The sequence below is a fragment of the Pelobates fuscus genome, chromosome 2 (assembly GCF_036172605.1).
Source record: "Pelobates fuscus isolate aPelFus1 chromosome 2, aPelFus1.pri, whole genome shotgun sequence".
Lineage (NCBI taxonomy): Eukaryota > Metazoa > Chordata > Amphibia > Anura > Pelobatidae > Pelobates > Pelobates fuscus.
Genome location: NC_086318.1, coordinates 198,155,383 through 198,173,938, shown reverse-complemented (window position 1 = coordinate 198,173,938; position 18,556 = coordinate 198,155,383). Strand labels below are relative to the sequence as shown.

At 41.4% G+C, this 18,556-nt stretch overlaps 1 protein-coding gene across 2 annotated transcripts in view; it reads right to left on the bottom strand.

The window, feature by feature from the left end:
• Positions 1–2,069: 2,069 nt before the first annotated feature.
• The window catches only part of CFAP206 (cilia and flagella associated protein 206), a 56,895-nt gene continuing 40,408 nt past the window's right edge, over positions 2,070–18,556 (bottom strand). For both annotated transcript variants that reach the window (XM_063441152.1, XM_063441151.1), the window contains exons 8-13: positions 12,328–12,447; positions 11,501–11,699; positions 9,223–9,363; positions 5,719–5,912; positions 3,147–3,290; positions 2,070–2,326 (exon numbers count right to left, since the gene is read on the bottom strand). In XM_063441152.1, the coding sequence (XP_063297222.1) occupies positions 2,093–2,326; positions 3,147–3,290; positions 5,719–5,912; positions 9,223–9,363; positions 11,501–11,699; positions 12,328–12,447 (1,032 nt within the window). In that variant the 3' untranslated portion in view covers positions 2,070–2,092. The remainder of the gene's footprint in view (positions 2,327–3,146; positions 3,291–5,718; positions 5,913–9,222; positions 9,364–11,500; positions 11,700–12,327; positions 12,448–18,556) is intronic.

Genomic DNA, 18,556 nt, shown 5'->3' with positions numbered 1-18,556 from the left:
CAACATGAGCTATGCTTAAGGCAAAAATCAAACTAAAAAAAAAGATTTTGCCATGCTGCAAATTCAGGAACAACACAAACCAAACTATACAAAGACTAAGTGCTTGCATGTTAGACCTGTGTATAATAAAATATAGGAAGAAAGAGGCTACATTATACTACCTCATATTTGTTGCTGCCTCTTCCAATAAGACCACTACAGCAGAAGGATAATGGTACAATGTAACTGTACTTTGTAAAACCCCCTAAATCAAACCTTATAATGTGTTGCTGACTATTATTGAATGTTGCCTTGACTGTGTGAGTATATAAAAGGGATACTCCAGGCACCCAGACCACTTCTGCCCATTGGAGTGGTCTGGGTGCCAACTCCCACCACCCTTAACCATGCAAGTGTAATTATTGCAGTCCTGCAAGGTATCAGACAGCCACTAGAGGGACATCCGTGTTCTTAGAACAGGAAAAGTGTTTTAAACTATGCTGGGCATACTCACACTATGCATGAGGACCTCCAGTGTCGTCAGAATCCCCATAGGAAAGCATTCAATAATGCTTTCCTATGGGGAGGTCTAATGTGCGCATGTGGCCATTGCTGCACATGCGCATTAGGTCTCCCTCGCCAGCTAACCTCAGCGGGGAGGAGCATGGGCGGAGCCTGACCCAGCGCCAAGGGACATTTGCGCTGGATTCAGGTTAGTCACTGAAGGGGTTTTAACCTCTTCAGCAGTATGGGATGGGGGTTGGAAGGGAGAGGGGCATTGCAGAGTCCTGCAATGCCAGGAAAACTGATATGGAGAGTCTGTTTCAAAGCAATATTTGTAGTTTTACCCTTTATGCCTACAACATAGAGGTAAAAGCTTTACATGTAAATATAATTTTATCTATACTAGCAATCTGATTTTCTCAATATACAGATAAAAGTTTATTATCCATAAAATGATACTGTGGCGAAACCGACCTCGCCACGTGTCCTTGGAGGGGGCTGATTGCCCGCCTCTTGCCTTTGGACTATGGACCAGACTTTATGGGAATGTGATACCCCAGATAGCCATACCATGGAGCCTATTCATATAATGAAAGACTATGGGAAAGATTTTAGCTCCATGGCAATTGTACTGTGTGAGTAGGATCTGCGCGCTATTCGGTAGTTTTGTGCGCGCAGATCCCAGCTATCTGGGGATAGGTGAAATGTCTGTGTGTTATGTGTAAATGTGACTTTATGTATTTTAAAGTGTTTTATGTCGTTTTGCAACCATGTGCTTAATGGAGTCTGCCTCTAGTCCTGGATAATTGGATTACTTCTCCAATTAACTCCAGGGCAGAAGGGAGGAAACCAGGGTGCATTGTGGGGATGTTTTTCTGCCAGCCAGGAGGGACAAAAGATACTTTTAGTAACTTTTGAACCCCTGGTCGGATTCATGCCATTTTTTAATATGTTGTTCCCCTGAATGGATTGATTGTGGATATGTATTTTTATGTGAATGTGATGTATGGTCTTAAAGTTAGGAAAGTTGTATAAAAGTATATTTTACACTGTATGCATAATGGGATTATGTGTCACACTAAGGGGAGGGGATGTGTGGGAGGTAACATCTATGTCATTGGTTATTTTATGCCTCCCCCTGGGTGTGGCCTGTATGTGTGAGATGGAAATAAAAGCCGGGCTGGATGAGCCAGTCCAGAGTTCCTGTTTTACCCTCAAAGTGATGTGTCGTCTCATTATTGGGGGGAAGGATTTATTGCATGCTGTTCCAGTTGACTGCTAGGAGTGTAAGCCTATTCGTATGGTTCCTATTCAACGGTCTACAGCATTCATATGCTTGGGAGAATTTAAAAGGTTTCTCGGATTCAGTGTTCGTGTGTCTCCAGTCGGGAGAATGGTGTTTGCAGTAGCTGCCTGTGCATCTGTAAAGGGGATTATCGCCTAAACTGGGTTTTACCCTCTTGTAAGTGAAACGGTCCGTTACAGATACCATATAATTGTTACATGAGTTTACATTGTACACAGTTGTCAGTAAATTATTACACTATTATTTGTATAAGAAGTAAAATATTTATTGAATTGTGTAACTTAATATTAATAAAAGTGGCTCTTAGGATTCATCAACCGCCCTTGTCAAGTTAACTTTGACAATTTTATTAGGTTTTGATGTCTCTCCACCACGGATTCCTGCCAAAAAGATCTGTGGCTTGGGCACATTGCTTGAGTTGTCACGTTTGGTTTGAGTCTCAACTTGTTTTGGTAAGTACACCTGCGTGAAGTTCTCTCTTCTCATATGGCTGCAATGTGTCTGCATTGAGTGAGTCACTTTTTGGCGCAGGTTAGCCTGCAGAAAAGAACAAAACAACACAGAACAGAGTAGTTAATCATCATCATATAGCTCAATAATTGAATTATTGTTAACCCACACAAGATTTAGTTGTAAGAGGTGTGGAGCAGAGAACGTCTCTCACTTCCTCCCAGGCTGCCGATACTACAGCTGTGCTTTTAAAGGGTGACCAGCAAGACCCATCGAGTGTCCAAAAGTCTATGGGCCGCCCGATTTGCCCTGAAAGTATGCGTGCCCCGGTGCTGCCGCACTGACAGTAGTTTGCTACTGGTACTGTAGGTTTACAGGACAGCGACAAAGGCATATAATGGACATATTTTTACCTCAAAAGATGTAGCTGAAAATAATTTGGTGGTTTGTACCAAAGAGTAGCACACAGCATATTTCAAAATAAACCTCGCTATATATGTGTGTATTACATTTTTTTGTTTATTACAATAAATAGCAGAGATTGACAGTTTGATGGCAACATAAAAACTTTAAAAATACCCTTAAAGGACCACTATAGGCACCCAGACCACTTCAGCTCAATGAAGTGGTCTGGGTGCCAGGTCCCCTAGTTTTAACCCTGCAGCTGTAAACAGAGAAACTGCTATGTTTACATTAAGGGTTAATCCAGCCTCTAGTTGGAGAACTTAAATCTATGCAATAACCTACAAGGACTTTATGGGAGCGATTCTGGGAGCAGCAAAAGATATTCCTGTAATTGGATAATTGACTCTCAGATGTATACACATTATTTCCATTGATAAAGGTTCTGGTTTATTTATTTTTTATAATTTGTAAGCCATATCTTCACATGACTTATTATACTAACCAGCTTGATTGCTTTTCTCCGCAGCTCCCATTCATTCCACTCATAAGACTTGACAATGTTAGTTTCCAGTAAGTGGGTATCAGTCTGTGTGCTACTATTGCATTTAGTGACTGGCTTTATTAAAAGATGTTCCGGAGCTGGGGCCTGATAAGAAACAAAATTGATAACGCTTATTCCAGTATTAGAGCAATGCACCTAGACATTGACTAAATGTGTGCAAAATAGAAAAACATTAGCCTGGAAAACCCATAGATATAAAAAAAAAATATAAAATACCTATACAAATGGTCAAAAACAATAATGCAAAAATAATGGTAAACAAAATACAAAGCAGGACAAATGTTAAGATTTTTGCAATAAAACTCATATGCATCATTAACTTTGTGTATACCCACAATGCATTAGTAACATCAATGCCAAAGCCAGATTTCTAAATAGAGCAAGTAAGAGTAGAATTCCATCTTTGCTGAAAGACTTTACATAGAAATCCAAACTAATCACATATGGAAAGTGAGGAATCTCAGAATACAATATACAATATATTCAGGACTGTGATGGCTGTGTGTTATTAAGTAAAACAAAAAAATATGCAGTACATTAAATTTCCATTTGTATCATTTACAAAAAAAATACTCTTTCTTTTTTAACCAGGAAGTATATGTGGCATTTCCACAGACTTCAGGTATGTGTCCTGGGGTACAGATGTTATTTCACAGCCCAGTGGTAATGAAATGATGTATCTTGATATATAGGCTAAAATGCCTAGGCAACTCTTTTGGCAATACAATATCCCGAGGTCTAAATAGGCAATACAGTGGGTGCATTAACCAACTGAGCTATCTTATATGAAAGCAAATTATACAAAGCAATATTTACAGACGAAATTTTAAACAAGAAGAAGCCAGTAGGGTACTGTGAAGCTACATGCACCACATGAAGAGAGTTTGATGTATTTCATGCCCCCAGCAGTGGCAGGACTACCAGGATTGTAAATGTTGCAGTTGCAACCAGTCGCTCTGAAACAAAACAGATTTTTTATGTTTTGCTTATGTTGGCAAGTACATTAAAATCCTGACTAAAAACAGACTGACGACTCCTTTTCTATGAATTAGTGAGCACCGTTACACATGTCTATGTGGAAGAAATATTATTATTAAAATGGCTCACATTGGTGATCCTATGAAAGATTACAAGGGGACTATGCATGAAAGCATTTAGCATATTCTTGCCTAACCCCTTATGAAAGTTTTCAACTCAACAATACATTTAGTAAGCGTTTGGAGCTACACTGAAGTCATTTTAGAGCTATAGTATTGTATCCCGTATCTATTATATCTGTCTGTAACTACTTTATCTTTCCTCTTCTCCTTTGTAACCTTTGCTAAAACCTGAGTCTATATATTTTTCCTGTTCTATAAAACAGCTCAGGTAAAGTATTCATTTCTAGTTACAGTTTCTAAAGTATAGAGGCGTATCTTGAGAAAGGCAAACAGAACAGTGCAGGGAACTAACTAATGGAAGACATTAATTAGGCAAACGCACTCAATGAGAAAGCAAATGGAAATGCACTAAAACAGCTATTTTGTGATGATGTGTTGTCAGTTAAGGTACTATGGAGATGGATGACCTTACAGGTAAGTTCTGGAACAACATAAGCAGGGGATCTAAAGTGCATTACTCAACTAACTGCTATTGCAAAATGTCCTTCAGTCTACTAAGAAGCCTTAAATCCAACCGTCATTCTGTGTCATTGCAATAAATATTTATTCTATTCAGAAGCTATTAAACACATAAGCAAGCTTTGTGTCTTTTTATAGAATTTGTCTTGGCATTCAGTTTTTTTCGCAGTGCACCTGCTCAATTTTGACACAAACCTGAGACTAGGGTCTGGACCTATAAAAACCACAGGTCACATGGAACACGTGGGTATAGGTCAACAGGTAACCTTTTTGTCAGGTGATATTGGAGGGTCAGGGCCACAGGATAGATCAGTGCATTGTAGCCTTGCCAACCCTAATGGCTTGTACCGCTCCACCATCCATCTCCTCCATGATGTCCTTCTGTAAGCAAAGGCAGTGTTTAGCAGGCTTCCCCAAACTCCGGCCCTCCAGATGTTGCTGAACTACAACTCCCATAAATCTCAGCCTATCAATTTCATTTATAGAATCATGCGAGTTGTAGTTCAGCAACATCTGGAGGGCTGGAGTTTGGGGGAGCCTGGTTTACAGTGTTGAGTCTTCCTGGACAGCTCTTCAGAATCACTTCATTAAGCTGTAGTATACGGGTGGGCAACCTTTGGCACTCCAGATGCTGTGGACTACATCCCCCATAATGCTCTTACACACATAATGCTGGCAAAGCATCAAGGGAGGTGTAGTCCAAACAACTGCAGGGCCGAAGGTTGCCTATCCCTGCTGTAGTAGAAGGAGAATTGGCCTATTTGAAATGAAAACACTTGTGAAATTTAGTTTTTAAGATGGAATGTTTTATTCCTTGTGAATTCAAGGTTTATATACTTTGTGTGGAGAACAGTCTATGACATGTTAAGGTATAAGTGGTTTTAATAAAATACCTGGGAATAAGGAGCAATAGATGCAAATTGCTGATGCAGCTCCAATAATTGAATGAGTTCGGCACATTGCTTTGCTTTCTCCCCAATTAGATGGATATAGTGATCCGGGTCCTGGGCAAATGTGTAGGCAGCTTCCTTGGAGGAGAAAATATAGTATCTTTCCCGATGCTTTAAAACACCAATGTCTGGGTTTCCTTAGCAAAAGAACAAAAAACAAATATACAATGCACATAGAGAATTTAGGATAATTTAAATGTATTTTATATTCTGATTTTATAACAACGGTTAGAAAAATATTAGACAAGAAAGACAAGATAAGCATTGTCATAAGCCATTAAATTGAAGTTTTTCTTTAAAAATTCTGCTTTAATCTAATGGATCAAAATATGTGCACACTTCGTATGCAAACAAATTAACCTAATTATTCAAAATGAGAATTTATTGAGGATTCTCCAAAAAATATTTTTTAAAAAATAGCAGAAGGGTCAAAGAATGTTTACATTTTGTAATCCAATAGTAATAAATAAAAGGCACTGTTCTTATAAACTTGGCCAAAATATGGTGTTAGAAAAGCCCATGAAAAAATAATATAAACCACAAAATGTCATGCCCAGTGGCCACTATTCCAGAGGAATATATAATGTAAGGAATACAACTTTGTTTATAAGAAGAGAACCAGGGGTGGCAGGAGCAGGATATAACTGAATAGGAAAAAGAGGAAAGATATTTAAAAAAATTTTTTTTAATAGAACCCAGATAGCAATATTGGCTAAAGATTAAAAAAAATGGTTCCACTGCGCATTTGGACCAATTCTCTACCTTTATTGATATACTAAACTTTATCAGAATATTTTAAAAGATTTTTTCAAAATGGTCATAAAAATGAACCCACAAACGCACAAACTCCTCTAAGCGAGACGAAACTAACTGAAGCCCAGACCACTCAGACCACAATACTAACAAATAATACCTCGCTGTAAACCACATTGGCATTGGACCTCATGTTATAGAACATCAATGCATCTGATATGATTATCACCCTACCCCACCTCTTCTTTCTGTACCCCATATTTTTCCGTAAAAAAAAATGAAAATAAAGAATTTACAAAAAAAAAAAAAAAAAAAAAAAAAAAAGAACCAAGAGAGGAGGATAGACAGGAAATATGTACGTATCACATGGGAAAAAAAAAAAAAATAGATCTTTTTTTCTACAGAAATAATTCTATGGCTGTAATGACTATTATTTAAATGCCCATTGGAGTGATACTAAAAACCTCCAGTTATTTAAATGTGCATAGGAATTTGAGATAGTGTGCAAGTAACTCTCTTCTTAGTTTTTTTTATTGTATGTATTGGGACTGATGTGTACTATAGTCATTGCTGCTGCCCAGGAGTCGTGGGAGTTTGAGAGCAGCATTTATTTTTGTATATTTGTATTTGATTCTCTATTACACATCCATGTTACAATCTGACCGCCCACCCAATGTATTCCCTATTATGGGTTAATATATATGTAGGGGTTTAGAAAAATACATTCATTAGAGATTTTTTTGTAACTGAAGTTGAAAGAAGCAAGGTGAGTTACTAGCGTAGGACTTACTTAAGAGGTTTGCCTTGACGTGGCAGGTGAGCTTACACTTAACGGCCATTGGAGTGATACTAAAAAAACTCCAGTTATTTAAATGTGCATAGGGATTTTGGATAGTGTGCAAGTAACTCTTTTCTTTGATTTGATTTTATGTATTGGGGCTGATGTGTGCTATAGTCAATGCTGCCGCCTGCCGCCTGCCGCCCAGGAGTAGTGGGAGTTTGTGCACAGGGTTAATTTTGTATAAGTCTATGGCTGTGTTTGAGGAACTTGTTATCTGAGGCTGAGAGAGGTAATACTAAAAGGATAAATAGGTAAAAAACTTATGAATAGATGAGAAATTAAAAAGGTACAAACAGATTGTAACAAAGCAAGCAGATAGTTATTTTAGATAAGGAATATCATGTGAAAAAGACTTTGAGAAAATTAGAGGATGGACTCACGTATCCTAAATTAGTTGGTGACCCAACACCTCATATAAAGAAGATATTTCTGGAATTCTTGGATAGGGTATTAACACAATGAATCTCCAATAAGAATGAATATGATTATTTGACAGTTATGTATCCAAGAATTCCAGTATATTACCTAAGATCCACATGGATGGATTCATATATGCACTTTAATTTTAAGCACATCTGTCAGAACTAAAACACACAAACCAAGAACACAACAAAGGAGACACTATCTGTCTACTGTTAATGAAAAACAAAGTCAGAGTAACAGCCAAGGTCAAGGATAACAGAAAACTAAATAAACAGATCCAAGCGAGTCAAAGTTGTACAGAGGTCAGGAAAAATGCTAAACAAGTCAATATTCAAATATCAAGGAAGCAGAAGATACAAGAACAAGCTATTGGGCTAACAAGAACCACAACAGGGCAACTATGACTCGGACAGGTGAGTATTTATAGATCTTCAGTGGTTTAAGGAAAAGGGTAATTACATTGTATTTTTTACCCCCTTTTATAATTTTTTTGTGTGTTTGATGTCATTTAGTGTATTATGTATCTTTAGAGTACTTATAGACATAGGCCCATTATGATTGGCCAGTGTCATTACTGTGTTCCAAATTACGTGTTTGCGGCCACTTGAAGTAATTGCCGGACCCGCAACATCGTTGGGCCATGACCAGGTTGCTTCGGTGATTGCATAATTTGGACACAAACGCGGGCACCCATTCGGAGACATATTTAAAGACACTCACAAGCCGTACGTGGTGTTTGAGATAATGTTTGAAACCACAAGGGTGAGCAGCAGCAGCACTCCAGACAGCATCATTGTTTTATACTGGCTTATGTTTTATTTTCCTGCTCTTTAATCAAATAGAAAGGACTTGACTCTGAAGCCCAGTAATATGTATTAATACTGGAACCTTATCAGAAAGGCTGTTAGAAAGGCTGCCCCGTTGCCCCCTTCCTCCCCCCCCCCCGATCCACCAGTGAACACACCCCTACATTCACACAAACATACTCCGTACAAAAACATGCTTACATTCAAACACACAAACACTGCTCAGTGCTAAATATAACCCTGCAAGCATGAGAAAATGGTAGAACCCCAGCTGTTAAAGCATTGTTGGGGCCCCCAAAAATTCTTGCATCAGGGCACTCTCTACTTTAGCTCCGCCACTACGTTGAGTTAGAGGGAGTGAATGCATGCCAGAGAGAGGGGGAGGGGGGCATGGTCCAGGGGATCCAAGAAAATGCTTGCCCAAGGGTTCAATCAATATTAAAGATGGCCCTGACTAAGCCTAGTCACTAACAAACACATCTATTTAACAAGTTCATAATATACAAACAAGAAAACAAAACTTAAAACAAAAAATCTGTCCTTACACTTGCTGTACATTCATATTTCCTTCATCAAACACTCAATCTACAAATTTCTTTGAATACTGGTGAACTAGCCACATACCAGGTAACAGGAGGCCTTCCTTTGAAGCAACAGTAAAGCCACAGAATCCATGATACTGAATAGGAAGTCGATCAAAATTTGCTGTCTGTTCTGGGAAATACCAGTCGAGTGTTAAAAAATCACTGGTATTTACACGGGATCCTAAAGAAAAATGGAAATAAGATAAAGCAAGCCTTCAGTTTTAACAATTATTTATTTTAAAATATGAATGTTTTACTATGAATGTTTAAGGAGTTGTACAAAGTGCTCCACAGGACAACAATACTTGGGACTACTTGTGCAGCACTTCTCAAAAAGTTATGTTGTTACATCAAAACACAAAATAAGAAAGATCAAGTTTGCATATTTCATACTACTAAGGAAATTCCTCTCATTCTGGCTAAGAGTTGCGTGTCAGGTTAGTATACTTGTAATATATGGTGAAAGGAAATTCAGATTGCATAACTTACAGGTGCATGTGTGGATATTGACAAAATGGACTGGAATAATTACACTGAGTACAACAGTGAAATACATGGATATTCATTCTCTCAATGTAGAAAAGGTAACAATATAATATTATAAACACACTATATGGACACCTGACTATTACATCAACATGACATTGCATTCTAAATACCGGTACATAGACATTACGATATAGTTGGTCCCTCCCTTGCAGCTATAATAGCTTCCACTCTTCTGGGAAGGCTTTCCACAAGAGTTTGCAATATTCCTGTGGGAATTTTTGACCGTTCACCAGGAAGAGTATTTGCAATGTTAGGCGAGAAGGCCTGGCTCGCTAACTCTGTTCCAATTCATCCCAAAGGTGTTCAGTGGGGTTGAAACCAGGGCTCTGTGCAGCTAGTCAAGTTCATTCACGCTAAACTCATCCGACCATGTCTTTATGGACCTTGCTTTGTGCACTGGGGCACAGTTATGCTGAAATAGAAAAATGCCTTCCCAAAACTGATCCAACAAAGTTGAAGCATAGCATAGTCCAAATGTCTTGGAATGCTGATGCATTAAGATATCCCTTCACTGGAAGTATGGGGCCTAGCCCAACCCCTGAAAAACAGCACCATATCATTATCCCTCCTCCACCAAACTTTACAGTTGGCACAACGCAGTGAGGTAGGCAAACCGAGACTCGCCCATCAGACTGCCAAACAGAGAAGTGTGATTCGTCACTCCACAGAACACATCTCCACTGCTCTAGAGGCCAGTGGCGGCGTGCTTTACATCACTCAATTCGACGCTTGGCATTTTACTTGGTGATTTCAGGCTTGCATGCAACTTTTCAGCCATAGAAACCAATTCCACGAAGCTCCGGTCTCACATTTTTTTGTGTTGAGATTAATGGCAGTGGAAGTTTGGAACTCTTCAGCTAAGGAATCAGCAGAGCGCTCTGTCATTCTGCTCTGTAACTTAAAGGAACACATGTATTCCTAATACTATAGTGTCACCTTACCTCTCATTAATAACATTTGACCTCATATTTATGCTGTATTTTTCTCTACATTTAAATCTTATTAGTTTTACTAAAAAAGTAAGTGACATTTTGCAACTTTCTTCAACATAATCTATTCTTTAGCCAGGCTTCCTTTTTTTGCGGGCCGCAAGTTTGACAATGTTTGCTTTATGTGGTCTTTTCCTTCATGACTGAGTTGCTGCTGTTCCTAAATAATATCACTTACAGTTAACTGTGGAATATCTAGCAGGGATGAAATTTCACAAACTGACTTATTGCACAGATTGCAGCTTATCACAGTACCACGCTTGGATTCACTGAGCTCTTCAGGACGACCTATTTTTTTAACGAATGTTTGTAAATGCAGACTGAATGGCTAGGTGCTTGATTGTATACACCTGTGGCCATGGGTCTGATTGGAACCCCCTGAATGCAATAATTAGAAGATGTGTCCCAATACTTTTGTCCATATAGTGTACATTGTAATTGACAATAACAAGTGGACCGAATAATGTCTAAATTATAACAGAATACCATTGTAATGCGTGTTTTAAGTGTATAAATACCGGCATGATTATATGATGATAAAAAACCAACTCTTTGAACATCATGATAACCTACTGTGCTAGCATAAGTTATGATGCAAAAATATCCTGCAATCTCATGCTTTTATTGTGTTCATTATAGTGGCAGCAATTTTTAACAATCACTGCAGGTACATACCCACCTCAAGCTATGTTTCAACCTAATCCTGATCTCCAAAAATATTGTATTGGGTCTCTCATAGTTTATACCTTTTGTCCAAGTCTGCCATAAAACAATTCTCACCTGTGCTTTCCTTAATCCTTTCCTCATCAGTTTTGATAGTAACTTCACTGAGCAGTGGTTCAATAATGCTAGCAGGAAACAGCTCCTCGTGGATCTTCAGGAATGGCTGCAGGTTTGCAGTCATGTTACTTAGGACACTTAACAGTACAATCTCATCCTGAAAACTGTTCCACAGATTAGACAGCATGATAAAGAGTGGCTGTCCAAGAAACAGAGATGCAATAGTTAGAAGAGAAACGTTTATTTTGAAACCTTGACATGCTATTATTGATTGATTGATTGTCCATGAAGAACGCACAGAAATTTCCCTTTTATGGTATATTGTTAGTCGGACATTGTGTTACATAGGTCACAGTATCTCAACCTATGGAATATACATAGCTGATCAACACATTCTAATTGTATCGGGGTAATTTGGCACTTGACTCTTTTTGTTATTTGCTATTTAAGTTTTAGTAAACAACTGGTACAGTGAAGCATGTAGTATTGGAAAATAATTCCATAGTAGGCTCATGAGATGTCATAATAAACTATAAAACCATTATCTTTTTAGATATATAACATTTTTAATTAGCTCTAGGACTTGGATTAGGATTCCTTAAATCATGTCCTGATTTGCTAGGAGTTACTGGTCTTTGAGGAGGGTAATTACCTGTGATCAGGACAGGTTAAGGCCAAGCAATATTGAATTTAATGCTGGTTTAACATCATGCATTTTCCAGAATGGGGCTTGAAAACACAATCAGCATGTCAAAAGACAGATCATATATATTTTTGTACTTTTTTGTGCCACAAACTAACAAGTACTCTTACGCATTAATACTTACATAAACCTGCACTGTGGGAATTGCAGTCTTTGAGTGAACAGTGGTTCTTAATTGTTCCATTTGTGCTCCGTATTGTTTGTCCATCGTTTCCACAAGCTGTGCACTCGAGACAACATCTGACTAAAAAATAAACATTTGCATTTTTTTTTACAAAGTAATGTAATATTTACAATATTTCTCATTCGTCAGATAGTGAATACATATGTGATATTGAACAAAGGCAGCACTGAACAAATAGGGTATATTTGATTAATGTGAAATCCTTGCTGGGAGTTGGTCATTTCAGAGCTCTTTCATGCAATTTACTCCGGCACCAACATTCTCTTGTTCTCTGCAAACATCCCCAACTAAAAGAAATTAGATGAGCATTCATTGTACCTTTTAGAATGATTCAAATAACTCGGGAAATGAAAGCGTCTTTATTTTTAAAGTGTCATGCCCAACATTGTATGGAGTCACTTTATAGGTAATACAATGCTGTGTAAACAAGCTAGATAAATTGCTAGTGCAGATATGGAAACTTACATACTTACATAGACTGAAAAGAGACATGTCCATAAAGTTCAGCCTTTCTAAAGTTATCTCACAATAAAAGTTTGACCTTATTCTTACAGCATAGCAATAAAAGCAGGTAGTTCTGCAAGCTCAGATACCAATGTGACTGCTTTATTTCATCCAAACGTGAACCGGGGTTTGAACCTTACAGAGTCAAGGCTTTTACCTGTGTATGAGCCTATTGAGGGGACACTAAACTCTGCGCTCATTACTGCAAGCAGTGAAAATAACTGTGTTGGCTTCCATATTAATGTTTAATATAACAGAAAAGAGAGGTGTGCACAAGAGACTACATATGGTTGCTGTGCTTAATGTTACGTTACAAGATTGTTTTTATTCAGGGTTACCATCATTTGTATTAATCAAGGTGAGGGGAACCTGATGAGTGGCCTTCCTTCACCCCAATCTGTGATTACTAATTGGGTGAGAGGCAAGCAATTCTCCATCTCCCCTTCCCTCCATTTTGTGAAGAAAATTAGTTAGAGAGATAATACAGAATGGCCAGGAGGACTGCAAGTAAACACGGTAAAGGTAGGGTATGCACAGTCACCCCTTAAGGACCACATTTGTGACCTCTTAAAGGGACACTGTAGGCCCTATAACCATTTTATCTAATTGAATTGGCTATAGGCTTTGAGTGCCCTTGACAGTCAGGAGAGACTCTCAGCCAATCACCGCAAATAACTGCTGCCCAGGGTTTTGCTGCCTCATTAGTCCAAGCAGCACAGAGAGATTGGCTTATGGGGACTCTAGTTTAGCACTAACACATTAAAAATGGTTTAACAGTGGACAATTATGTATTATAACACAAAATATATATAATATAAAAATATTTTCCAATTTATTGGCCTTTTCCTGTATGTAAAAATCATGACTGCAATGGAAGCTTCCCCACCTTTGAATGGTTTCCCCATGGAACTGCTCTCCCATGTCACCTAATGCCAGGTAAACAGAAACTATATAGCTTGTGGAGGAGCTTGGACACCAGCCTCCTTCCCAATGACTATGGCCCCTTGTTATCACTGAAACATAATATGGCTGTGTATCTAGCAGGCCAATTGGGCATGTAATGGGTTAATATTGGGGGAACAATGAACAGAGAAAATGGTTACTGCTACAGTGCAGTTTATGGTTATTTACTAAAATCCCTTCATTAATTCTTGTCTGGTGTTTGTGAAGAGATTGCAAAGAGCTACGCTACACTCCCTCAATCAACTGGCTGAGGATTGCAGGCGAAGAAACATGTTAGCAGAAGGTCTCCTGGAGGATGCTTCATAGAACCTTGCAGACACAGAGAAGGACACATGCTGTAGACGTTTCAGCTCCAATCCTCTAGTCTGAGACCAGTCCCCTTGATCTTTTTGCAATAACAAAGACTTTAAATTATAGGAGTGTTATAATCTAACCTGACTGACTCTTTGTTTCACAAATAAATGTATTAATAACACACAGCATGGTCAGTGGTGTATTCTGGTTTTGTGCTGCCCTAGGCATGACAAATCCCGGGTACCACCGCTCCCCCTTTCTAAATTTCTGTTCCTGACAGACACACACCCTCACTGATGCATGCACTGACATACACTCAATTACAGATACACAGTCATTGTCACACACACTGTTTAAAGCGGCACTGTCATGCCGAACTTACCTTTCCTCAATCTCTTCCTCTTCTCCCCCTCTCTCGGGATCTGTTATTCTTTTCTTCATGTCTTCTTTAGTTTTCTTTAAAATCATAACACAAAGTAGGGACTCTTTGCCTTATGTAGGATTCCTCCGCTTGACCAGCTCTGACCAGCGGAGGAGCAAAGTGTGCTTCATTTCCGCTGGTCAGAGCAATTTTCCCATAATCCTTACCTTTCCTCTGTGTTCCCGCGATGGTTCCTGTCATTTTAGACGAAACTGCCGAATTGCGTTCTAACTGAATGAGAACAGTATGTTCGTTTCTTTTAGAACGCAATTCGGCACTTTGTTCGTATCGGAATTTCATTCTAATGAATGAAACTCCGATCCTATTCATTGCCGCGGCTGCATCTTGCAGCCGCTTAGTAGATAACTCCCTAATTCCCACAGTATCAGGGAGCTATCTACTAAAAGGCTGAAAGACCTAAATTGGTCTTTCAGCCAAATCTACTAATACTAAGTAAAGATTACTTAGTATTAGTAAATAATATGCCCCTACTCGCTATATCGCGAGTAGGGGCATGTGTAGTAAGCAGTGAGCAGCCTATAGCTGCTCACTGTAAAAAAACAAAAAACCTAATAACCCCCCCCACCTGCGCGGCTGGTGTCCTGCCCCCACCCCTGCGCGATGGGTGGGTGCCCTAAATAAAGATTGGTGGGGACCTACTGTCCTCCCTCCCCTGGCCCCCACCCCTGCGCGGTGGGTGGGGGCCCTAATAAAACAATAAGGGAGGGGGACCTACTGTCCTCCCACCCCTGGCCCCCACCCCTGCGCGGTGGGTGGGGGCCCTAATAAAACAATAAGGGGGGACCTACTGTCCTCCCCCCCCCGGCCCCCACCCCTGAGCGGTGGGTGGGGGCCCTAAATAAATATAGGGGGGGACCTACTGTCCTACCCCCCGGCCCCCACCCCTGAGCGGTAGGAGGGGGCCATAAATAAATATAGGGGGGGACCTACTGTCCTACCCCCCGGCCCCCACCCCTGAGCGGTGGGTGGGGGCCCTAATAAAACAATAAGGGGGGACCTACTGTCCTCCCCCCCGGCCCCCACCCCTGAGCGGTAGGAGGGGGCCATAAATAAATATAGGGGGGGACCTACTGTCCTACCCCCCGGCCCCCACCCCTGAGCGGTGGGTGGGGGCCCTAATAAAACAATAAGGGCGGGGGGACCTACTGTCCTCCCCCCCTAGCCCCCACTCCTGCGCGGTGGGTGGGGGCCCTAATAAAAAATAAGGGGGGACACCTACTGTCCTCCCCCCTGGCCCCCACCCCTGAGCGGTGGGTGGGGGCCCTAAATAAAGATAGGGGGGGGGGGGACACCTACTGTCTTCCCCCCGGCCCCCACCCCTGAGTGGTGGGTGGGGGCCCTAAATGAAACCCCCCCCCCCAATCAAGGTGACTAGGGGTCCCAAGCCCCTAGTCACCCCCCACCCAAAACAAACTATCCCCTACCTACCCCCCTCACCCTAAAAATAGTGAGGGGGGAATAAAATAACTAACCTGTAAAAAAAAAAAAATTAAACTTACCATTTGACGGCTTCTTTTTTCTAAAATCTTCTTTCTTCAGCCCCCAAAAAGGCCCCCAAAAAATCATACCCGTCGCACTTTAAAAAAAATAAATAAAAAAAAACGAGCACAAAAAAAAAATTAATCCTTTGAGGGCACGCCGCGTACTGAGCTCCGCAGGGCGGGTCAAGGCTTATAAAGCCTAGCCCCGCCCTGCAATTAGGCTTAGAACACTCTGATTGGTTGGTTTAAGCCAATCAGAGTGCTCTGTGTCATTTTACACAGCGTGGGAAAATTCAAAAGAACTTTCCCACGCTGTGTAAAATGACACAGAGCAGAACTTTCCCACGCTGTGTAAAAGGACACAGAGCACTCTGATTGGGTGGCTTGAAAGCCACCCAATCAGAGTGCTCTGTGTCATTTTACACAGCGTGGGAAAGTTCTTTTGAATTTTCCCACGCTGTGTAAAATGACACAGAGCACTCTGATTGGCTTAAACCAACCAATCAGAGTGTTCTAAGCCTAATTGCAGGGCGGGGCGTGCCCTCGAAAGGCGAACAAGGATTCATTTCTCGTTTTTTTTTTTTTTTTTTTTTAGTGCAACGGTTATGATGGATTTTTATTGGGCCTTTTTGGGGGCTGAAGAAAGAAGATTTTAGAAAAAAGAAGACGTCAAATGGTAAGTTTAATTTTTTTTTTTACAGGTTAGTTATTTTATTCCCCCCTCACTATTTTTAGGGTGAGGGGGGGTAGGTAGGGGATAGTTTGTATTGGGTGGGGAGGGGGGTGTCTAGGGGCTTGGGACCTCTAGTCACCTTGATTGGGGGGGAGGATTTTCATTTAGGGCCCCCACCCGCTGCTCAGGGGTGGGGGCCGGGGGGGGGAGGACAGTAGGTCCCCCCCATCTTTATTTAGGGCCCACCACCCACCGCTCAGGGGTGGAGGCCGGGGGGAGGACAGTAGGTCCCCCCCTTATTGTTTTATTAGGGCCCCCACCCACCGCGCAGGGGTGGGGGCCGGGGGGGGAGGACAGTAGGTCCCCCCCCAATCTTTATTTAGGGCCCCTACCCACCGCTCAGGGGTGGGTGCCGGGGGGGGGAGGACAGTAGGTCCCCCCCCTTCATTATCATTATGGCCCCCACCCGCCGCTCAGGGGTGGGGGCCTGGGGGGGAGGACAGTAGGTCCTCCCCCCCTCATTATCTTCGCGGCCCGCCGCTCAGGGTGGGGGAGGGGGGGAGGACAATAGGTCCGCCCCCCCTTATTGTAATTTATGTAAATTGATTTCAACAGTGAGCAGCCACAGGCTGCTCACTGTTTAGTAGACATGCTCCTACTCGCGGTATAGCGAGTAGGGGCATTTGGGAGATTTTACTCTCCCTTGTGCTATTATGGGGGTCAAATTGACTCCCACAGAGTGAGGGGGGGACATGGGGGGCTTATGAAGTGGCGGGGAGCACTGCTCCCTGCCGCTTCTATCTTTACATATTACAAGGAGGGAGCTGCAAGCCGGTAGCTCCCTCCTTGTAACAAACTGAACGAACAAACGAACACTGATACTCAGTGTTAGTTTGTTCGTCTGATTTTTTCTATTCATTCATTCGTCTGTCTGATGAATGAATGAATAGATGAAATTCCCGTTCGCATGTCCAGGTGTTTCACTGGGCATTTGCGGGAATCTTACAGTCTGTCTAGTGTGGGCAGATGACGTGTCCCTCAGGGACTTCACCTACCCACACAAAGATGGCGGCGCCCTGAATATAGATCGGGGCAGAAGATACAGATTTAAAAAGAGGTAATCTGGCGGGTTTAGGGGTATTTGGGGGTGACTAGTGGGTCAATTGGATGTAGTGGAGGCGGGAGGGGGATTAAAAAAAAAAAAAACAGGATTCGGCATGACAGTGCCGCTTTAAACAACACACACTTTCCCTGAAAGTACACACAAACTCACTAATTCACAGTTACACACACACTCACATTCACCGACAGACACACATATACATTAACTGGCAGACACGTACACTCACTGACAAGACACGCATGCATACTCACTGACAAACGCACACTCACTCAGTGTCACACACACTGGGACACACATATACTCACTATATACACTCTCAATGACAGACACACACACACACTCTCAGTAACAGACACACTCTAACACTCACTAACAGACATACACACGAGCACAGTGACTAACAAACACACACTAACACCCTCACTAACAGACACACACATTACACTCTCACTAACACACTTACAATTTTGGCCACACAGTGAGCAGTGAAGGCAGGCAGCGAGGGAGCTCTGATCCTCCTGCTCAGCTTCCTTGCGCGCCTCTCAGTAATGCTGGAGTTGGAGTGGCATCATATTCTGGCTCCGGCATCACTGCGGTACACGCGAAGGAGCTGAGTAGGAAAAGCTCAGAGGAGAGCGCTCCCTCGCCACCCGCCTTCTACATCAGTGCCTGCTAGTCTCGGTGGGGCC